Here is a 23,952-nt window from a genome sequence, read left to right as displayed (position 1 = left end):
TGAATAAACAAGGCTGTATTTTAGCTTCTCTGCCTCTTTTTCTCGTTAAAACTTAATTTCTTAGATGAATTGGACACATGGATTCCTTAATTCACTCCTTCCCCTCAAGAGCATGTTATTGTAAACGATACAGTTTAATTGTCATGAAGTGGGAGTTAATAAAAATACTAGAATTGAGGTTTCATTATTGTGAGAGCAAATGGCTTTGGACCAACTATACTTAAAATTAAACTGAAGTTGTCTTTCTTGGCAGATAGGCCTCAGTGTTTAGCTGGAGTAGAGCTGATCTATGAAATATATATAGGATGGCCTGATGGATGGTTTTATTTCTCTGTAGATACTATGCAACTTCAGATTATATTATTCCAGGGGTCCTCAAACTACGGCCCGCGGGCCACATGCAAATACAAATATTGTATTTGTGCTTTTAAGTGTCATCATGCTTTGAATTTAGAACCAAATCAGAGATGGGATACAGGAGCTCATCAGATAAAACTGTCAATATCAGTAAATAAAGTAGATTGCAAAATGAAATTTAGACCTGATGCCAAATGGGCCTCTTCATTTGTATTCAGGCCCCAGGTTTACTCAAAACCAGTCATAGGTAATGCTGGAAACCTTAGACTTCTTCCACAGAAGCAGGCCACTTGCAAAACATGGGTTTGCATAGGATATATATGTCCTGAGAGTAAACTGTTCTGAAAGAGCAGCAGATATGGGCATGTGCTTTCCCTCCCTCCCCCCACTTTTTCTTAGCACAAATTGCTCTTCCTTAGAGAGGAATGAGTTATATAGGGAGTGTTCACTAGCATAGTGGTTTTCAAGGAGTTTGTGATCCACAGTAATAAATACATTTTAGTTATGACCTGGCACACATACACGTGGAATAAGTTTCGTGAAACATTGCTTATACCAAACTAGTGTACTTAATATTTTCTACTTTATTAAAATAAATGCTAGTCACTACCTTTTAAACTGATTTTATATCACATAAATGGGATGGGTACAGTTAGACAGACTAAACTGGCTCCCACAGAGATGATTCCCACGTGAAAACATGAGCCAGGGACTTAACTGGTCCTTTTCCTTGCTTATAAGATGATATCATTTCTACCCACAGCCAACTATCTGAACATTAGAGGATGTTGTGCTATGCTTATCTTGAGATATACAATTACTTATACAAATACAAGAGGTCCGGTGCATGAAATTCATGCATGGGAGGGAGGGGGGGCCCTTAGCCTGGCCTGTGCCCTCTCGCAGTCTGGAACCCCTTGCTCCTTACAACTCAGCTCACTGTTCCTTAGTGGTACTGCGGAGGCAGGAGAGGATCCCGCCATCACCACTGTGCTCGCCATCCATGAGCCCGGCTTCTGGCTGAGCAGCGCTCCCGCACTGACCACCAGGGGGCAGCTCCTGCGTTGAGCATCTGCCCCCTGGTGGTCAGTGCGTGTCGTAGCTACTGGTTGTTCCACTGTTTGGTCAATTTGCATATTAGACTTTTATTATATAGGATTTGTTAGAGAACCTAAAATCTCAAATTTATTTATTTCCCTTCAGTGCTTCTCACTTACTATGAAAGAAAAAAATATGTAGGATTGCCTAACATAACATTTTATTTCTCCCTAGATACTTAAAAAGCTTTCTTCAGATCCAGATAGGCAGAGAAGTATATTCTCATACCGTACTGTTCTCTACCCCTATAGAATTTTGTTTTTACCTAACAGCATGTAGATGTTTTGTCACTGGCCCACATGGAAGGAACGTATAAGACATTACCCAGTGTCACTCACTGTAGTTCTTTAAGGGCAGTGTTCACTCAGTGGGAGCCAGTTTTAGAAAGACCCAAAGGAGCATTTATTGTTTGCTTTTGGTATCAGCAATAGTGCTTTTTCTTCGCACCTGGTTTATTTTTATGTTAAAGACACTGATTTATGGAATGGATCATGTTGCCCTATTTGTGTTGACAGCTAGAAGGTAGAGAGCTGAATTTGTGGCCTATATTTATAAGATCAAATCATATCAATTTCTTTATGGCCATCATCATCCTGGTGCATTTGTTGTTTTTTGTTGTTGATATTTTGGATCTCTCAGCCATTACTTTTCCATTAGTCCTAATTTCCATATATTTTAAACTATTTAGAGGTTGTATGCCACTTCAAGTCCTTTATAGGAATAAATATTTAAAATTAGATTTTAAAAGTTAAATAAACTTAATTGTTAGAAAAGTAGAATCTTAAGTTTGTGAACTTGATAAGTTTATTGTGACTTGTTTTAAAAATTATTTGAATAAACATTTATTGTTAGAAGTCTATTTAAATGTATTCCTATGTCACGCACTGTTGCTACTTTTAAAACATTTAATATCTGTTGGTATCATGATAAAATATGATTTTGAAGGATAAAATAAACCTTGTAGATTCTTAAAATCTTTTCAGGAATGAGGTTGAATATAGTCCAATTAATATTAGAATTAAATGTTTTTAGTTATTTCCATCTAACAGTGGTTATAATATAATAAAAAATAAATTCTATAAGTTATACATGTTAGTGTTTTCCAGTACATAAAATCAAGTTACGTGTAGATTTTTTTTTAATATATATTTTTATTGATTTCAGAGAGGAAAGGAGAGGAAGAGAGAGATAGAAACATAAGTAATGAGAGAATCATTGATTGGCTGCCTCCTGCATGCCCCACACTGGGGATCGAGCCTGCAACCCGGGCATATGCCCTGACCTGGAATTGAACCAGTGACCTCTTGGTTCCTGGGTCAACGCTCAATCACTGAGCCACACCCGGCTGGGCACATGTAGAATATTTTAAAACTGAGTTCATAATTTCCCAAATAAATTTCTGCTAAATTTATGCTATTACTTGCCAAACAAGTGTGTTTTTTAATCAAAATAAGTTTATCATGCTGTGTGAGATGTAGAAAATTTTGTTTAAAAATTACTTAAATGTGAAAGAAAAATTAATTTTGATTTATAATTTTAATTTAGCTATTTATATACTATGACCTCTGAATATAATCTTATTAGCAAATTTCAGAATATTATCTAATTAATATTGTAAATCTTACATTCCAAATAGATTTAAAATGATTTAAACATTTTAAGAACTTATAATTCGTTAATAAATCAGAGTTAGAACATGGAGAGTTTTAACAAAATATGAATTTCTCAGTTAAAGAAGTGAGTTGAGTATAAATGTCAGCTTTCTTGTGAAATTGTAAATTAACAGATAAATGGTATGGTCATTTTGGTTAGAAAAAGGTCAGGTATTTCAAGCAATGCTGTAAGGTTGGTGTGAAATCTCTTTATAATAGAGTGAACATTATGTGTAGAATATGTTGAGATACAGAACTGTGGTAAATACTCTTATTATGAGTATGGGAAGAAAGCATGTTTTTGGAAAACTATACTGTCAACCCTGTACTACTTTTTAATGCACACAATTTAGTCTTTTCTCAGTGATTTGGGATTACTTAAAATTTAGTAGAGGTATTTTATATAAGTAAAATACTATGGCCCTAGAATTTTCATGAATAATTTCCCAGTGTTCACTAAACTCACTTTTGTTTAATTTTCTCAAAAGAATATTTATATTTGTTAATTATGCTTCTGGTACAGACCTGTTTTATGTCTGAGTTGTCTTTAGCTTGTGATACTGCTTTAAGTTTATATATTAATAACAATTTTTATATTTTCTATAAATGTTAATATTTGCTTGATTCATCACTAATCTTAGAATGGAAAAAAAGGTATCTGTCTATCTACACACACACACACACACACACACACACACACACACACACACACATTCCTTTTAATGTACTCCTATCTACTTTCTGTGTTCAGTGAAACTTCTTAACATTTTAACCTATTCTTGCAGGATTCATGCTTGAACCAGATCCAGAGCGTAGACCTGATATATTTCAAGTGTCCTATTTTGCATTTAAATTTGCCAAAAAGGACTGTCCCATCTCCAATATCAATGTAAGTAATTTTTTAAATGGGATATGAATTTAAAATCCATTTATTATGTGCATGTGTGTGTGTGTGTGTATGTGTGTGTTTATGTATATACACATACACACTTTCAGAGTTCTTTGTTTTGTGACCAGTAGTCTAATAGTGTTTGTGATCAGTATTTTTGTTACAAAACCACAGTTGCCAAATTGGGTATTGAAGTGCTCTAGGAAGCTATAGTATACTTGAAGGCACTGCATGATACTTTGCAGTTTTGAGAGAAACATAGTGACATCTGTCTGACACAGCACAAACAACAATTAAGTTGTTTTGGCCAAACTATTAAAAAAACAGGACTGTTAGATTTTTTGGGGGGGGGGGAATTAGGAGTGTTATGAAAAATTACTGAGAAACTAAGCACTCTATACACTCAGAAAGTTTGGTGCAGAGAGGATAGACATTGTAAATGGAGAGACCTGTCTCTTTCAGTGACTGATTTTGTATAGTCATCCCTCAGTATCCACAGGGGATTGCTTCCAGGACTCCCCCAGGTACCAAAATCTGCGGTGCTCAAGTCCCTTATATAAAACTAGAGGCCCGATGCACGAAATTCGTGTAAAAGTAGGCCTTCCTTCCCCTGGCTGCCAGAACCGGCTTCCCTCTGGCACCCGGGACCCTGGCTTCCCTCACAGTCCCAGCTTCACCTGGACAGTCGTCCAGAAGATTGTCTGGTCTAATTACCATATTACGCTTTTCTTATTATAGACTAGAGGCCCGGTGCACAAAATTTGTGCACTGGGGGGTGTGTGTCCCTCAGCCCAGCCTGTACCCGCTCCAATCTAGGACCCCTTGGGGGCAGTCGGACATCCCTCTCACAATCCAGGACTGCTGGCTCCCAATCACTCGCCTGCCTGATTGCCCCTAACTGCCTCTGCCTGCCAGCCTGATCATCCCCTAACCACCCTCCTGCCAGCCTGATCATCCCCTAACCACTCCCCTGCCAGCTTGATCGATGCCTAACTGCTCCCCTGCTGGCCTGGTTGCCCCTAACTGCCCTCTCCTGCTGGCCTGATTGCCTCTAACTGCCCTCCCCTTTTGGCCTCATCGCTCACAACTGCCCTCCCCTGCCGGCCATCTTGTGGCTCTGGGCACCGCCATCTTTGAGGGTGGAACAGTCAATTAGCATATTTCCTCTTTATTGGCTGTGGTCACCGCCATCTTTGAGGGTGGGACAGTCAATTAGCATATTTCCCTCCTTTTGGGCTGTGGGTGCCACCATCTTTGCGACAGTGTGAGGGTCAATTAGCATATTCCCTCTTTATTAGATAGGACTAGAGGCCCGATGCATGAAAATTCGTGCAGGAGTAGGCCTTCCCCCGTCTGCTGGCACCAGCTTCACTCTAGCATCCGGGACCTGGGCTGCTTCCCTCTGGCTGCCCGCAGGCACCCAGGACCTGGTCTGCTTCCCTCTGGCTGCCTGCAAGCACCTGGGACCCGGGCTTCACTCCAGCCCCAGTTTTTGTCTGGAAGGGCGTCCGGAATGACGCCTGGAAGGGCGTCTAGTCTAATTAGCATTTTACCCTTTTATTATTATAGATGGTGTAGTATTTGCATATATAACCTACTCCCATCCCCTCTCTCCCCCATTCCCCACCCCCGTGTATTTTAAATCATCTCTAGATACCAGTAATACCTAAGGTAAGCGATATGTAAACAGTTATTATACTGTATTGTTTAGGGAATAATGACAAGAAAAAAATGCCTGTACATGTTAGTAGAGATACAGCCTTCATAGGCCTACCTACATACTACATGTCAGCAATGTAACGTTTTTTTTTCCTGAGTAGTGTTTTTGATTCAAACTTTGTTGAATCTGCAGATCTGGGACCCATGGATATGGAAGGCCAACTGTATTTTGGGAAGTTACTTCATGTTTTTTCCTTTCCTGTAAAACAGGGGTGGTAGTTATGAGGATTACAAATAATAAATGTAAACTCAGTGCCTCGTCCATGGAAGGTGCTGAGTTTGTAATAGCTAATGTCATGGAAAGGCTTTGAGTTATATTGTGTGTCTGCACACTGTACTTCACTATGTCAGATTAACTGTGTATGGCAGGTTTCTGATAACTTTGATAAAGGCCCAGAATCATCTCTGATTTTAAGCCATTCTCAGCTTTGTAACAATCATTTTGGCCTCATTTTCTTGTCTATCTTCCTTTATGTATGACTTAATCTACTCCACTAAGGAAAAGAGGGAAGTTAGCTTTTCATTCAATAAACATTTGAGTACCTGCAATAAGCTAAACATATATAGAACTTAAACAAATGCTCTTGTGTTTTAGAGTTTACATGCAGTGTCATGAAAGTTTTTCCTCTATGTAGAAACAACACTTTTCCATATGCTTGGTGTTTTTTCCCCCAAAGTGTAAAATAGTCATTGATTTACAAGTATAATGTAATTCTTCTTTTTAGCCAAGATTTGCCCACTTATAAAGTGGATACAGTGATATTGTTCTGTTTACTTTTGAAGAGTTTCTGTGGCACATGAACATGAAAATGACATTTGTGTAACATGCTGATGTTTGCAGGTTAGATCTGGCAAATGTATGTGAACAATTTGTAGCTATCTGGGGTGAAAATAATAGTATCTTCCAGACAATACATTTAAAATTTAAGAATATATCGATAGCCTTTAAGTAAAGCTTTCTGCAATTAAAATGAAAACTAAAATGACAAGTTTTATTTTTCTTCCCAGAATTCTTCTATTCCTTCAGCTCTTCCTGAACCCATGACTGCTAGTGAAGCAGCTTCTAGGAAAAGCCAAATAAAAGCGAGGTAAGCGAAGTTGTGCTGACATTTGCAAAGGCTTTTTGAAAAGGGGAATATTTCTCATTTTTAATCCTAGCAAATGTAATTAATTAAATATCATCTAAACCTACATAAAAATGTTGTGTTCCTTCTTACATATGGTATAGAGTTTAGATAATGTTACCTTTGAGATTTCTTAGTCACAGCTTTTTTATGTTGTATTTTTACTGATACAAAGTATTTTATTTGACATAAAATATATTTGTCATGTACCTATTATATGCAAGATATAGATAATAGAAACACAAAGAAAAAGAAGCAGTGTTTATTTTCAAAGAGTTCACATTCTAATGAAGATAGACAAGTGAACAATTCCATCCTGATAGATATCAGGCAACTTTGTGCGTGGAGGAAGGGAAAGACGGGGAGCAGAGAAAAGAGGAGCACAGAAAGAACCCAGTCCTTTCCCTGGGCGGGGGGGGTGGTGGTTGCTGAGCTGCTGCTCAAAGGATGAATAATATAGTCCATCACCTGATATGATAGGTACTTCAGGCAAGAAGAGTGGCCTTTGTGAGACTGTAAGTCTGGAATATAGGGGACGCATACGGGTGGGAAGTGTATACTGGAGTATGGGGGATGGATACGGGTGGGAAGTGTATACTGGAGTATGGGGGATGGATACAGGAGTGGTGGGAACGAAGCTGAAGAGCTAGGCAAATGTCAGTCAGGAGCAACTTTATTTATATGTCTTGCTGAGAAATTTGGCCTTTGGCGTTTAGAGCAGTGAATTTTAAACCTTGCAGTCAGTTCTGTTTGGGACTTGGTTGTGAGATGTGTTCTGAATAATCTATTATTTATAAATTGTTAAAGTGTCATTTGGGAATGACTTAGTTTTTAAAAAAATACGGCATCACTCAAAAAATATCTTCATTTACTTGAATTTTAAAATACTCTTCAGGAAGAGATGAAGGAGTAAAATTACATCTAACCCATAGGAATTCAGCGTGACCAACAGTGTGTTCTGTCTGTGACATAGCTGTAGTTAGCAGCTGTTATAGTCAAATGGGAATTATGAATTTTGTCCATTGAATTTTATTGTTACTTATGTTTTTTAAATAGTTATTTGGTTAATTATTAAATCTTTAAGGAAGTAGATATAGCTTTAAAAAGCATGAGTCAACTGAATAAGAATGATGCTTTGAATATCTTCACTAGGACACAAGTTATAGCTATCCTATATAATAAAAGCCCAGTGACCAAATGGTGGAACGACCAGATCGACCAGTCCACCAATTGCTATGATGCGCACTGACCACCAGGGGGCAGACGCTCAACGCAGGAGCTTCCCCCTGGTGGTCAGTGCGCTCCCACAGTGGGAGCGCCGCTCGGCTGACTGGGATGAGCTGTGCTCCCCCAGTGGGAGCAGCCGCTCAGAGGGCGAGTCCACAGCTGCTTGGCTGACCGGGATAAGCAGCTGCTCCCATGGCAGACGATCCCCACAGGCCATGCCCTCCACCAGTGCACAAATTCTGTGCACTGGGCCTCTAGTACTATTATAAGCAAATGAAATAGTTAACTGCTAAATTAACAGTGCTATTCATAATATGTTAAAACTATTCATTATGTATATTTAAAAAAAGTTTATTTGTAAATTTACTTTATAATGATAGTTTCAGAGCTTGAAAAAAAACTAAATGTGTATTAATCTAGTCATAAAAATAAGTTAGTCTTTTTTCTATGTAAAAGGCATATTTGTGGGGGTGAGGTGGGGTGGAGAAATCTTTAAACAGCTAGTATCACTAATTAAAGGTTTTAAACTTTTGTGAATATTATACATCTGCCCTGCTTCAATCTCTGGCACTCTGCTTTACTCCTTAAAAGCCCCCTGCATCTCCTCTTGGAAACTTATGTGACACCTTAAAGATTAAGAGTCTGAGAATCTCTTGTGCTAGCAAGAACACTGAAGGATTTTAAGAGGAGAGAAACTATGTTTTAGGATTATTCAGATGATAAGAGGAAGGATAAGAAGGAAAGCACGGGGAACAGTTCTGTGTCTATTGCATTATGCAGATGAAGCGGTGCAGCAGCTTTGCTACCAGTAGTGACTCAGTCTTTCATTTCAGGCAGGTGTGTGTGTGTCTTCACTTTGCCTGGCTGTCTAGGTTTTTCTTCTCATTTCCTCACACACAATGCTTTGCTTCTTTTCCCTCCCTAATACTCTTTCTTTCTTACTTTTTTCAATTCCTACTTGAAGCCTTCTCAGGCCAATTTAGGTTAAAGTTAGAATTAATTACTCCTCCATGAAACTGTTGACAGTACTAGTGTGGCAGTGATGATGTTTGCTGTTATATTTTAGTATATTTTTATGAACATGTGCTGTATCTCCCTATGGATTCTTTGAAGACAGGGTAGTATGCCGTGTTTGCTGGATATCAGTAATTGTATATTAGATATTGGTACATTGGTAAAATAAATGAGGAAGCGCTAAACGAAGTCTTCAGAACTTTAGAAAGAGAGTTAGAATAGGAACAAGGCGATGAGGTCTGTTAATAAAGAATGGATAAACAGAAAGAGTGTATATATTATGTTCTCTAAATTACTTGAGTGTAGGGAGTACAATATTGGTTTTAGTGCCACATCCATCATTTGAACTTAATAAATATTTGATTTATTATAAAATAAGATCTAGTTGGTTATATGTATACATGACCTTTTATTGCTTTTTAGTTCAGTTTTCATATGACTTTGACCATCCCCATCTCATCTAAAACATAAATATTACATTAGGAAACGGCATACATACAATGTCTTTCTGCGATTTTCTAAAATACTTGAACCTCCTTCTTAGAAAGATAGTTGTGCCCATGGCTCCCTCTTGTGGCTCATAAGAGAGAATTGGATCTGTGCAATTCTGGCAGACAGGACTGGATCCACGGCAGCAGATGTGCACTTCATAAATCATGTATATGCACAATGTGAAGTGTTAAATCATTTGAAAATATGCTCATGAAACTTGGTAAAGAGATTTTATTCCAATCTTGTTGAAGAGTGAACTATTAAAATTGAATTTTTGTACTGAATTTATAGAAAGCAAAGTTAGTAAGTATGCAAGTTAAAGATTTTTCCTGGGGTTTTCTGAAAGAGAAGAGCAAATACCTGTGTTTTCTTAAATTATATTTATTGTCTTTTGCTTTTAAAATTATGATTGCTACTTGACTGCCCATGTCTGTGGTCTAACCTGAGTCCTAGTGGGAAAGTTTTATGTAATTTCCATTCAGTGTTTTAAGAAAAGCAAAGTTTAAGATTCAAGAAGTTAAATGTGAGCAGGTAGCTCCATTTGTGAAAAGTTTTGGCTTCTTTTGTTACTATGTGTCCTAGGGTGCAGTCTCTTCTTTCTTAGGCCTAGAGTCCAAGCTAAGGACGACTGTTACTTATTGTTTCTTATTTGTATTTCTCTGGTTGGTTCAGAGAGGGGGCTCTCAATTTTGTCTAAAACCTTAGGACAAGGTTTGTGTATTTCCTTTATTTTATCTCCTTAAGAGCAATCTTATATTCTTTTCCTGCCAGTTTCAGAGGCAGACTGTGAATGGTTGCATACTGGTTTAAAGGAAATGGTTAGGCTTAACTTACTTTCCTATCTTCAGTAAACATTTATTTATTTTTTAAAGTATATTTTTATTGATTTCAGAGAGGAAGGGAGAGGGAAAGAGAGATAGAAATATCAATGATGAGGGAGAATCATTGATCCGCTGCCTCCTGTAGGTCCCCCACTGGGGATTGAGCCTGCAACCAGGGGTACGCCCTTACCAGGAACTGAACCGTGACCTCCTGGTTCATAGGTCAATGCTCAACCACTGAGCCACACAAGCATAGCACAGTAAACATTTAAAACTTGTGAGTGAGACTTAGGAAGGAGCCAAGAACTCTAACATGATTGTAATAATAATTAAAGTGCATCTGTTGAAATAGATGCTTTATAGAACAGAGAGTGAATTAGAAATAATCCCAATATTTGGAATGAAATGTATTCTTCTCTTGTAGAATAACAGACTCCATTGGACCAACAGAAACCTCAATTGCACCAAGACAAAGACCAAAGGCCAACTCTACTACTGCCACCCCCAGTGTGCTGACCATTCAGAGTTCAGCAACACCTGTTAAAGTCCCTTTGCTTGGGGAATTCAGTAACCACAGATCAAAAGGTAATATAGCCCTGCCAACTTAAGAATTAATTTATAGTTAATGTAAACACACCTTTGATTTCCTAGGCGTATAAATTACTTCAAACTTACTGTTGTGAAGCAGATAACATAATGCTTTAAGAAACTTTCTACTGATGTCTAATAAACTCAACTAATTATTTTCCTAAAGTTGTAGGACATACAAAAGTATGGTATACAAAGCCCACAATTTGTTTATCCTTAGTGTCATCAACTAGTAGGGTTTGAGGTTGATGATAAAGTTCAGGAATATAAAAATTCTGTATTGTATTGGGAAGGAGGAAGTTGGAACTCTAGCCTCACAAAGTTCTATGTCTTTGCACTGATCTAGAGCCTTGGCCACAGAGTCTGTCTTGGACTGTGTGGACAGTACAGCATAGAAATTTGTCATGTCATCTGGTTTTGAGAAAAATTGTTTTTCTAATATAAAATATCCTCTAAGCATTATGAATCAGTATAGGATTTAAAAATAAATATCTCCCCCTCCCCCAAAGAAATATCCCTAATATTAGAGAGTAAACTTGTTCTGTCAAAGGTTTGGGGATATAACTTGAAGACCCATCTCAAGGAAACCCTCTCTGGCACTTTATTTCATGATACATGTTTTTTTTTTTAATGTTCAGATGTTCTAAGTTAGATTACTCTAATGGTTAAGATCCCATATTTTAAAGCTCATGAACCTGGATCTGAGCCCCCCCCCCCCCCATTTTTCACTAATATATGTTAGTAAAATGCTAATATTTCTCATAGGATTGTTGTGAGGATTAAATGACTGTTTAATATAATGCCTGTCACATAATATGTCCTTAATAAATGTTAACTGTTAACTACTGCTATTATTATGAAGTAAAATAAATGCTTAGGGAAGGTAATTTTTATGTTACCTGACGTATTGCTGCATATCTCTGTGGTGATCACGTATACCAGATAGAGTACTTTATGGAAGAGGGGAGGGAAAAATAGGGGAATTTGAAACCCTTTGTGTCCAATTCTCATTTTACCATTTCTTAATCTCACTGTTCTCTTTTATAAAATGGGAATCACAACTTTTTCCTGTCATAAGGAGTAAATAACAAAGGTGTATGAATGATATCTAGGAAAATTATGTTTCATAGTAAACATTCAGTGTGTTAATTTTTCTCTTTTTACTTTTTTGGGTTGGAGATCCTATTAGTCAATTATATATTAATGCCCTTCAGGTGAAGACTACCAGCATCACACTTGTAGTTGGACAAATGGGTTTATTACTCACATGCCATGGGGATCTGTGGGAGTGCCTCAGTAAAATGGTATTTGAAAAGCCTTATTAAAGGATTTAGGCTTGTGTTAGGTAGTTTTGGGGAGGCTATAAGGAAGTGGGGCTTTGCTCTGAATGGAAGGAGTTAGGAAGGGGGTGTGTGATATCATTAGGTGCCTTCATAAATAGGAGGAGGGCGGCCAAAGCCTCAGTTGAAGAAGCAGCCCTCATCATGTTGGGCAGGATAGGGAGGGTTCGGTCACTCTGTGGTATGGGCAGAGTTCCTGATTTTGTCAGTGCCGAGACATGATCATGGAGTGGTCTTGTTGTCCTGATCCACCATGGTCACAGAGGGCTTTGTCTGGTGTTGGTGTTGAGTGAAATTGCTTATGTTCATTTGGGAAACAAGACCTCGCTGTGAGTGCCAGGCCTGCTGCCTTCCATGTAGGGCAGCGTTTATCCCATGTGCTTCTAGCCTAAGCTGGAAAAATAATACTGTTTTCCCCATGTGTGCAAAAAGTAACAGACAAATCTATTCTTTTACAATATTGAGACAGTACAGCAATAATCAGAGAAAAATGTAAAAAGTCTCCATTCTTTTTCTTCTTGGAATAAACTTGCAGCAGTTCAGTGTGTAGCCCGCATTTGCTCTTATTAGTATTGGGATGAATATTCTTATAGCAGACTTTTGATTTACATGTCAGAACACTTTTCTGAGGAAGATGTTAAAAAGTACGCTTAATTAAAATTTGTTAGATAATGCCAAGTTGCTATCTGAAAAGACTTCAAAAATTTACACTACCGTCAACAGTGTGAGTGTCCTTTCATTACTATTCTTGTCAACAGTTGGTAGTATCGGTTTTTAAAGATGTTTCCCCATTGATAGGTGAAACTTTTTTTGGTTATATTTAACCTAGAGGCACGGTGCACGAAATTCGTGCATGGGAGGGGGTGTCCCTCAGCCCGGCCTGCACCCTCTCCAATCCGGGACATCCCTCTTGCAATCCAGGACCGCTGGCTCCTAACTGCTTGCCTGCCGACCTGATCCCTAACTGCTCTCCCCTGCTGGCCTGATCCCCCTACCTGCTCTCCCCTGCCAGCCTGATCCCCCTAACTGCTCTCCCCTGCCAGCCTGATCCCTAACTGCTCTCCCCTGCCTGCCTGATCCCCCTAACTGCTCTCCCCTGCTGGCCTGATCCCCCTACCTGCTCTCCCCTGCCACCTGATCACCCTAACTGCCTTCCCCTGCTGGCCTGATCGCCCTAACTGTGCGATCCTCTGCTGGCCAGATCCCCCTAACTGCTCTCCCCTGCCACCTGATCACCCCTAACCGCCTCTGCCTTGGCCCCACCACCATGGCTTTATCTGGAAGGACCTCTGGTCTAATTAGCATATTACCCTTTATTAGTATAGATAGAGACCTGGTGCATGGGTGGGGGCTGGCTGGTCTGCCCTGAAGGGGGTCCCGGATCAGGTTGGGTGTCCCCTTGGGGGGCAGGCCAGCCACACCTCCAATTGGGGTGGGGGGGTCCCCGCTGGGGTGCAGGGGCTGCCAGAGGTTTGCAGGCCGGCCACGTCCCCATCAGGGTGGGGGTCCCTGCTGGGGGCGGTGCCGGCCTGGGCGAGGGGCTGGGGTGGTTTGCAGGCTGGCCACACCCCTGATCAGGGTAAGGATCCTCTCTGGGGGTGGGGCAGGCCTGGAAGAGCCTGGGCGAGCCTGGGCGAGGGGCTGATGGCCATTTGCAGCCTGGCGAGGCCCCCGATTTGTCAGGATGGACATCCGGAATACGTCTGGTCTAATTAGCATATTACCCTTTTATTAGTATGGATATTCCTGATTAATAGTACTCTTTCATGTGTTTACTGGCCATTTTTCTTCTATGAATTATTTTTGTAATTTTGAAAGAAGATTGTCTTTATTTTTATTGCTCTGAAGGTTTTATTTTTATGTATTTTGAATATTAGCTTTTTGTCAAAGGTATTATAAATATTTTCTTCTAATTTATCATTTGTCTTTAACTTCACTTGTTAATTCACTTAATTTCTTTGAGCCTTAGTTTCATCATTTGCAAGATGGGGAATATGGCAGGAGGATTTAATGATGTACTTGAAAGCATTGTTTTCTTGTGGGCTTGTTGCGATGTTGTTTGGGAGTTCTCTGGTGCTCCGTGCCCTTGTCTTGAGAACCAAGGAGCTCTATTTAGCTTGATGACACTAAATAAAGGTCACAGTTTGTGACATAAGAGGTGAACCTCATGAATTATCGCATGATCATCATTGGTTTGTGACTGGGTTTTACCAAACCCAGCCACGACTAATCTTCCCCTAGACATCAGGGTGCTACAAGAAGAATGTATACCTGAGGAGCTTAACTTTTTAATATTCTTCCAACTAGAAACAAATATACTTAAAGGCTAATAATGGTGGTTATGTCTGTGGTGCAATTATGGTTTTAATTTTCTTATTTTATAATATTTTCAGGAGTAATTAAAATGAACAAGCAGTTTCTTATACTTGGAAGAATTAGAAAAAGCTATTGTCACAGAGGTGTCATACTTCAGGCCTAGAGAGGTTCAAAGATATTAATGTTGATGGAAAAGGACCCTTCTTTCTCTCCTTTAACTGTTTCTCCTTTTTCCCCTTAGGATTAAAGAGTTGCATTTGAATTTATGGTAACTCATTGGCAGAGAATATAGAAATTATAGTGTATTTCATTTTTTTTCTGGTGTTGTGTGTATCTTTTTCCTTAATTTTAAAAGTTTATTCATAGGATATTCCTAGAGTAAAATTTATGAAGCTTATAAATAAATATCCATTTAGGAGACAGTGTTAATACATTCATTACAGTAGCATTTATTGATCTGTTGTGTAAAAGGTTCTTTGGGGTGCTAAGAGATAAATAAGTCATCACCTCATCCCTCTGCAGCCCTATTTAGGACATAGCCATTAAACAGTTAATATGTGCAAGGCATGAAACGTTATAAACTGAGTAGAAGTGTTAGATGAAGGAACAAGGAAGAGAGATTTGAGTTAAAAAGTTTAAGGATAAGAATTGTGGGAGGTGGAAAGTGACATTCTAGGTGGAAAGAATCATTTTGGCAAAGACACAGGCTTATATCAGTGCATGACAGAGTTGAGTAATACAGAAGAAACTGACATGGCTGCTTTGTTCACGGAGAGATGAAATATGAAAGATGAAGTGCTTCTAAGATGTTGACTTGTTCAGCATTGCAGCTGACAAAATTAACTTTCGTGGGTACTTAGATTTAGAGTAAATAATCCCTTGAGACTATGTGCTTATGGACGTTTCTATATTATAAAATAAGGATATAAATGCCTTGGTTAAAGGATTATTGAATTAGTGTTTTGAAATACACCCATTTTTTTAAAAATTCATGAGTATGTTAATGTAAGTTTCTGGAAACTCCTTTTAGCAGCACTGAGACCTGGAGTCAGCCCTGAGATTTTACTGGGTCAGGGGCCTCCTCAGCAGCCTCCGCAGCAAAACAGAGTCCTTCAGCAACTGCAGCAGGGAGACTGGAGATTGCAGCAACTTCATTTACAGCCTCGCCATCCTCAGCAGCAGCAGCAGGATGCTTATATGCAGCAGGTAGTTCCTTTGTTACTTTAGACGTGAAAGTAGTGTTGGGAAATGCATGCAGCTTTGAATATCAGTGAATTCCTTTTCTTATCATGGGCACCTTGAACTCTAGAGCCAGGTAAACATTTTGCTTAATTTTTTGACTACTAAGGAATATGTATTTTATTTGCATTCATGAACTACTTAAGAATACTCTGTTGAAATAGTTGCATCATGGCTTTATAAGGCAAAGAATATCTAGTCATTTGGCATCATGAATAAACACTGCAGTCTATGATAAATATTTTTTTTAGTTATATTTTGAGTTCAGATACGTAAACTATAATTACGTTATTGCTGGAAAGGTGATATTAAGCTTAGAGAAGTAACATTGTCATAAGGTTTTGTTTTTGTATTTTTGCTTGGTGTGTTTATGGATAGTGGAGGGAGGAGGCATTTAGAGAACTAAAAATGACCTTAAGTTCTGTTCTGTGCTTTGCCTCATCAGAATCTGCAAAGTTCTAGTTTCACTAAACTATTTTAAATTTAATGACTGTCACCATTATCCTTTCATCATTTCCCGAAATATTTTTGAGCCAGTTATATGAATGGCACTTCTCAGGGTTGCCTCCCTTCTCTGGTCTTGACTGATAGATCCAGAGTGGAGGGTAGTTAAGTAGGTGATGGCTAGAAGATATAATTGAAGGGGAGATAAGAGGAGCTTGGGAATTGAATGTAATGAGTTCTGGATACAAGTAACTTCAGGGTCTCCATCAACTGGTAAATGTGTTTAGGTTTCATCCCAGCATCCTTAAACTGTGCTAGAAATGATTTTGGTCGAATCCATTATGTTTCATTGATAATTCTGAAGCCATTTCCAATAAACATATATAAGTTGTAATTACTATAGCTATTTTACATTGGTGTTTGGACTTCTGAGTATCCCAGTCATTGTTACGGTAAGATCAGCATGTAAAAAGAAAGACTGTGGCACAAAAAAGGCATGAGTAATATTGATGAACTTGTTTACTTTTCTCCTTGTAGTATCAACATGCAATGCAGCAGCAACAGATACTGCAGCAACAGTTCTTAATGCACTCAGTATATCAGCCACAGCCTTCTGCACCACAGTATCCTGCAATGGTAAGTGTTACATAATGTCTGGAGATTTCTCTCTGAATATGCTGTTGAAATTCACAGTGTGAGTGGCATTATTCAGAATTTAATTATTTCAAAATCAATTCAAGTTAGTTAATTATACATCCTATATAATAAAAGCCTAATATGCTGTGTCCAGTCGGCCATTCAACCAATTAAAGCATAATATGCTAATGATATGCTAAGGCCGCTCAGCTGTTCCCTATGACATGCACTGACCACCAGAGGGCAGACAGTCGACCGGTCGTTCAGTTGCTATGATGTGCACTCACCACCAGGGGGCAGGTGCTCCGACTGGTAGGTTAGCTTGCTGCTGGGGTCTGGCTGATTGGGACTGAGCGAGATGGGCCGGACATGCCCTTGGAGCCCTCCTGCAGTTCCTCCAGGATGGCCAACCTCCTGTGTCCCTCCCCGGCCCCGATTATGCACTGGTGGGGTCCCTCAGCCTGGCCTTCGCCCTCTTGTAATCTGGGACCCCTCGGGGGATGTTGGAGAGCCGATTTCAGCCCAATCCTGCAGGCCAGGCCAAGGGACCCCACTGGTGCACGAATTTGTGCACCGGGCCTGTAGTGTTTTTATATATCTCTATATACATCTATATAGAATTGATTTTTAGAGAGAGAGGAAAAAAGAGAAAGAGAGAGATAGAAACATTGATGAGAGAGAAGCATCATCAATTGGCTGCCTCCTGCATGCTCCCCCATGCCTGGGTTTGGGGATCAAGCCCAAAACCCAGGCATGTGACCTGACTGGGAATCAAACCATGACCTCTTGGTTCCTGGGTCGGCACTCAAACACTGAGCACACCAGCTGGGCTAAGTACTTATATTTTATCAAAGCAGTCATATATATATATATATATATTTTTTTTTTAAAGCAGGACAACTGTGATAGCTTTTGTTTTATATTGTGGTAAATATATTTAACATCACATTTACCATTTTATCCCCTTTTGAGTGTACAGTTCAATGGCATTTAAGTACATTCACATTATTGTGCTCTCTATCTCGGGAACTTTCCTGTCATCCCAAATTGAAATTCCGTATCCATTAAACAGATGCTGCTCTTTCTCCCCTCCCCCTCAGCCCCTGGTAAAAGCTATTCTACTTTATTATTATTATTATTATTATTATTGACTCTTTTAGGGATGTTACCCATTTCCCTGCCCACTCCCAACCTTTGCCTCCCTCCACCCGGCCCCTGTCCCTCCCCTCCTCCCCAGGCCTTTACCACATTATGTCTGTGTCCATGGACTATGTATATATGTATATATGTATCCTTTGGTTGATCTCTTCCCATCCTCCCCTTTCTTCTGCCCCTCTGAGATCTGTCAGTTTGTTTCATTTACCCATGCCTCTGGTCCTATTTTATTTTATTTTAGTTTAGTTTATCATCAATTTATTTTATTCTTTAGATACCACATATAAGTGAGATCGTGTGATTCTTGTCTTTCTCTCACTCAAAGTCAGTCATGTATTCTAAAGCAGCTTTAAAGTGGGATGAACTATAGCACCTGAATTTGGCACTTTTTAACTAGCTGATAGTATTTTTTGTTTATCTCATAGTATAAGGAAAATGGGTCTGTTACCCATGATCTTTTTGTCCTATGTCTCTTTCACTTGGCAAATATCACTTGAAGAAAATCCAAAGGAAAATTATGTTTGTTTCAGAGAATAGTTTGATCTTTTTTATGGCAACCACCGTATTATAAGAACTAACATACTCTATTATCTTAAAATATTTAAAGGATAATTTTTGAATCCTTCCACATTAGCCTAGCTTCATAATTTCTAAACTAAATTTATTTCATTTTGCTGTATTTTTCTAATAGCGAATTGCTCCTGCAGATATAAATTATTTTTAATTTTCTGCTTTTATTGCCAATGTGAAAAGAAGGAACGTAGTGAACAGGTGTGGGGTGACAGTGCATTAGTGAACTCGAGCATTGTTTTGTATAATGGCATTTCTTGTTTCAGGTGCAGCGGTATCAGCAGGCTTTCTTGCAGCAGCAAATGCTAGCTCAGCATCAGCAGTCTCAACAACAGGCGTCACCTGAGTATCTTACCTCCCCTCAAGAGTTCTCACCGGCCTTAGTTTCCTATACTTCATCTCTTCCAGCTCAGGTTGGAACCATAATGGACTCCTCTTATAGTGCCAATAGGCAAGTATTTTTCCAGTGAATGCTAAGGAAATTCTTATGGAAGTAGGTGTAATTGTGGATTGGAGTCCTTAAGCGGCTCCTGAATTAGTTTAGAGCCCATCTTTCTGTAGCGTCCCCTCCTCCTCATCCTCCTCTCTTTAAAATCAAATGAACATATCCTTGGATAAGGATTAAAAACAAAAAGAAGCACATAGAGATTGTTCCTCCATTACCAGTGTTAGAACATCTGGATCTGAATTAGGAATGACCTTGACAGCTTTTTTATGTTGCCTCATTCCTATGCTGTATTTGCAGGCTGGATTGAAGGGAGGTGCCCAGGGATTCTTAGGTTAATCTTCTCTTAAAAGCTAAGAGGCCTATTAGATAACTTTCATAGAACTATTGGTCTCAGACTCCAGACTATAGATACTTTAACACCATGAAAGATTTATTATATAGAAAATAACCCTCATCTAGTTTTAGCTAATTTATAAAGCAACTCCAGCAGTTAATAATTTGTTGGTAGCTACTTAGAAAATGCCTCTGTTAAAAGGAAAGTTACTGTGACTTCTCACAGTAAGGACATAAGATCACCTTAGCAGTGATTTTAGAATGATGACTTTGATATGGCTACTGATTTTCATTTTAAGGCTTGTTTACTATGATAATAGTTAATATTTATTGAATGCTCACTATTATTTTTTTACGAGACACTGTTCTCTTTACTTTATGTGTATTAAATCATTTAATCTTCTCAGTATTCCTATGAGGTATATTCTGTTATTCCTGTTTTATAGATAAGGATGCTGAGACATAGAGAGGTTAAGGTACCTACCTAGTGACCTTAAAGAGCCTGTTAAAATCCCAGTTGGTTTTTCTCTTAATCAATGCCCTTATCTGTCATCTCCATAACAATACAGCCATCTGCTTTCCTAAGCATGTTTAAAGTAGAGCATTTAAAAAATTCAATTTTAATGTTTTTTCTTCTTTTAATTATTACCTTAGGTCAGTTGCTGAAAAAGAGGCAGTTGCAAATATTACAAATCAGAAGAACTTCAGTAACCCACCTGATATGTCAGGGTGGAATCCTTTTGGAGAGGATAATTTCTCCAAGTTAACAGAAGAAGAACTGTTGGACAGAGAATTTGACCTTCTAAGATCAAGTAAGGGACACTTGAAGGCTTATTTTGCTTCAGAGTAAAATAGCAGCTCTATAATTATTCAGCAAGGCCAAAGACTGCTTTAAGGGGGTAAATAGAAAATTCTTTTTGCGCATTTGAGGGCAAAAATCAGGCCATCTTCTCTAACACATACAGAACTATCAAACTATGTTGCGTGCATTAGAACTCAGTTGCTTGATAGTAGCTATTAAACCCAAGATTACTGATAATACACTGATTCCTAATGCTTAAAATATATTGTGTATTATTGAATGTTAAGTTCAGAATATCTCCAAAACATGGAACATTAATGTTCAAATAAAAAGGGAGACATTAGTATCTTGCCTTACTAGTAATCATTTTGAAGCTTTGTGATTTTTGCATATTCAAAAGAAGATATTGTGGGTCTGAGATGCCCTTTGAAAGTGCCTGAAAGAAAACATGGGCTACTACATTATGTTAATGTTTTGTAATGCCCTTTTAATGAGTGATAACATGAAAGGGCTGCTTTGTTGTCCTGATGTGGCAAAAGTTAAATAAATTCTTTTCCATTTTAAATCAGATATCTCAATGTTTTTACTTGGAATCATTGCCTTTTCTTTTTGCCTTTTCTTAAACTACCTAATATATATATCTCAAGCCTCACCATACATATTTTAGAAGAGGTCCTTTTTTGGAAAAGGGATCTGTGGAGTGTTTTAGGAGGTTGCCAAATTGGAGCAAAACACTTACTTCTGGTGCATGTCATTTTCAGGTTTCTCAGGCGCGCGTGTGTGTGTGTGTGTGTGTGTGTGTGTGTGTGTGTGCATTCAAGTGTGTTTACCCATTTTTGCATGTGAAAAAAAGATCTTACTTGTCCCTAGTTATAATTTCTAGTTTATTTTAGGTAACTTGCCTCATGAGAACATTTACTAGATGAAATGATTTGTTGCACATTAGTATATATTTTATGTAAAATTTTAAATGCCCTGAGTTAATGTAAGAATAGTTGCTTGGGATTTGAATTTGTATTTTACATATTGGTCATATGATTATCAAAAATTAAATTGATGATTAAACGCAGATATAAAAATGAGTTCTGAGCCTTTAATAAAAGTTTGTTAACTTTGGTAAAACCAATTCTACATCTTTTTATTAAAAATTGTTTTTTAACCACAACTTTCTTGCTTGACATTTCCCCTACAGTTTATGTTGAGTGACCTCAAAGCAAGGTTTTAAAAAAGGAAACAAAGTATTTGGGGGTTGGGGGGGGAGATTGGCAGGGAGGCACAGGGATAACCAGATCACTATAATTTACAGAATTATTTTTAAAGCAATAGGAACAATTAAAATACTTATTTTAATGTGTTCTTACTGTGAGTGTAACCAAGGGTTTGTTAAATCAGTATTTTTTATGTCTTTGGTAAAAAACTCCTTTTTTAAAAAAACTAATTTATGGAATGGGTAAACTGTTCACATAATTTTGACCTTGTAAAGATTTGTAATGACATCCAAGTTTAATTTACGTCATATAGGCAAGAATGGCATATAAATATTCATGTGTACAGAATTTCATAAAAATTGGTTTAGCATGTAAAATTCTTTAAAAAGAATTTTTTTAAGTTGATTTCAGAGAGGAAGGATGCGGAGGTGGCGGTGCAGGGAGAGAAACATCAATGATGAGAGAGAATCACTGATCGGCTGCCTCCTGCATTCCCCACACTGGGGGCATATGCCTCGACCTCCTGGTTCATAGGTTGACAACACTCAGCCACTGAGCCATGCCAGCTGGGCAGTTAGCATGTAAAACTCTTAACCAGCTATTTGCTTTCAAACTTCAAGGTTGGATAATGTGTGTACTTTATATATGTAGTTGTGCACATGTACATATGCCAAAGAGAGTTCAGACTTCATTACACTGTTAATTATGGAAAGGTGTTAAGTTCCAAGTAAAAGTATAGGAGGAACTTTATGTGAAGGTCATACTTGGAGTAACTCATCCATTTGGCAAATTGCCTGGATAGTCCCTGAGTTATGGAAATCCTTGTCAGAGACTGATGCACTTAAGTTGGCATATAACACCAGAAAATAGGAACTCTGAGCCCTGACGTGCCATTTAACTAGGTTGTAATCTCAATGAAGTCACTTAACTGCTGTCTCACTTCCTCACTTAAAAGCTGAGTATAATGATGCTTTAACTAAGAGTGTTCTCAAGAAAATTAAGTGAAATGTCTTTAAAGAATCTGGGCACTCAATAAAATGCCACTTTCCCTTTTCTCACCTTCTGTGTAAGTCTTTAGGTGCCAACTTATGAGGTTATTGCCTTTTAACCAGAATTTGAAAATTATATTTAAATTATCAGGTTTCTCAGCTGGCAATCAAAACACCAAATTGAAGGGATTTTGTGAGCAAACACAACAGCAAGAGTGACAGGTAACAGCAATGAAGGAGATACAGAAACATGTCTTTTTTTCTCTTAGTAATTGATAGTCATAAAAATTGGGTTCAAGAAAGGTGAAATGTTTTAGTAAAGTTTACAAAGAAATTAAGAATATATAGATATAATTTAGAAAGTCTTCCTCCTGAAGTTTTACTTAGCTGTGCTATTCAGTCATCTCTAGCACCTCTTTCACTCACCAGCAGAAATGTATCTAATATTTGATCTAGTTGATAGATCAGGTTTAAATTACACCGATGGGCAAAAGACCTCTTCCAGAAACTTAAAGAGTTTTGGTAAAAGCTAGTGTCATGAAAGTTGATTGTTTGGTCATTATTGCTTGGTTCCTCTGTCTCTTAACAACTTTACAAAAATGAATAAATAAATTATTGATTTATTTGAAGTACCAAATTCATCTTTTTTTCCTCAGGCAGTTATTTTTCACCAATTTTCAAAGTCCTTTATAGAATAATTTAGATTTGGTTTATGAGATACTTTCTTAAAGGTATAACCATTGACCATGTAATGATTGCTCATACTAATACATTCTTATTTCACATTTTATTTTTAAAATGATACATGGCTATTTATTAAAAGAAAAAAATAAAAAGCATTTGGTGTTTAGGAAATACTTATGTCTATTATCCAGAAGATAATGTTAAAATCATATATTTTGAGATACTAAAATTATAACAAGAGCTGTTTTTTAGTGATCTTTAAGAAAATAGTTAGAAAGGGATTTAACATGTGAAATAAACCAGATTCTTCTTACTTTTGCTTTTAGTGTAACTGAATATCATTTATGCTTCAGAATTTTTTACCTGTTCCTAATTAAAACCAAAACATTAAATCAAAATGAAGAATTATTAATACAGCTGGCCTCAGTGATATTTTTAAAAATTTAAGTATATTTTTCATTGTCTGTTGTACCAAAATATCTAGATTAGTATGTAAACTTTGGTAATCTAATTGTCATAATATTTAACACATTAAATGCTAATTAGAATACAGGTGTTTGCTTTGGGAAAATGTTTAACTTGCATTTGTTCAAATAGCTGTGTAGCTCTACATGTTAATTAAAAATAATACTTAATAGAATGGAATATTTTTTTGTCGATGGTGAATTTATTGTTTGTTTGTTTTTTGTTTGTTTAAAATTACATCAAAACTAAAAGGAAGAATAGAAGAAACTAAAGACTGGCTATTTTGCAAAATCTACTGAATGTGTGTTTTGTTTTGTTTTCTATGAAGCCACAGAATAAAAT

At 37.8% G+C, this 23,952-nt stretch overlaps 2 protein-coding genes across 2 annotated transcripts in view; one reads left to right on the top strand and one right to left on the bottom strand.

The window, feature by feature from the left end:
* PAQR3 (progestin and adipoQ receptor family member III) overlaps positions 1–23,952 on the bottom strand; it is an 85,670-nt gene that overhangs the window by 11,429 nt on the left and 50,289 nt on the right. The gene's annotated exons all lie outside the window — the stretch shown is intronic.
* The window catches only part of BMP2K (BMP2 inducible kinase), a 96,934-nt gene that overhangs the window by 44,394 nt on the left and 28,588 nt on the right, over positions 1–23,952 (top strand). The window contains exons 8-14 of the mRNA XM_014544721.1: positions 3,893–3,996; positions 6,724–6,803; positions 10,818–10,978; positions 15,668–15,843; positions 16,858–16,956; positions 18,948–19,132; positions 20,117–20,274. Of these exons, the coding sequence (XP_014400207.1) occupies positions 3,893–3,996; positions 6,724–6,803; positions 10,818–10,978; positions 15,668–15,843; positions 16,858–16,956; positions 18,948–19,132; positions 20,117–20,274 (963 nt within the window). The remainder of the gene's footprint in view (positions 1–3,892; positions 3,997–6,723; positions 6,804–10,817; positions 10,979–15,667; positions 15,844–16,857; positions 16,957–18,947; positions 19,133–20,116; positions 20,275–23,952) is intronic.

The sequence above is a fragment of the Myotis brandtii genome, unplaced genomic scaffold (genome assembly GCF_000412655.1).
Source record: "Myotis brandtii unplaced genomic scaffold, ASM41265v1 scaffold111, whole genome shotgun sequence".
NCBI lineage: Eukaryota > Metazoa > Chordata > Mammalia > Chiroptera > Vespertilionidae > Myotis > Myotis brandtii.
Note: the sequence above shows the minus strand (reverse complement) of the source record. Positions and strands in the feature narration are given on the sequence as shown.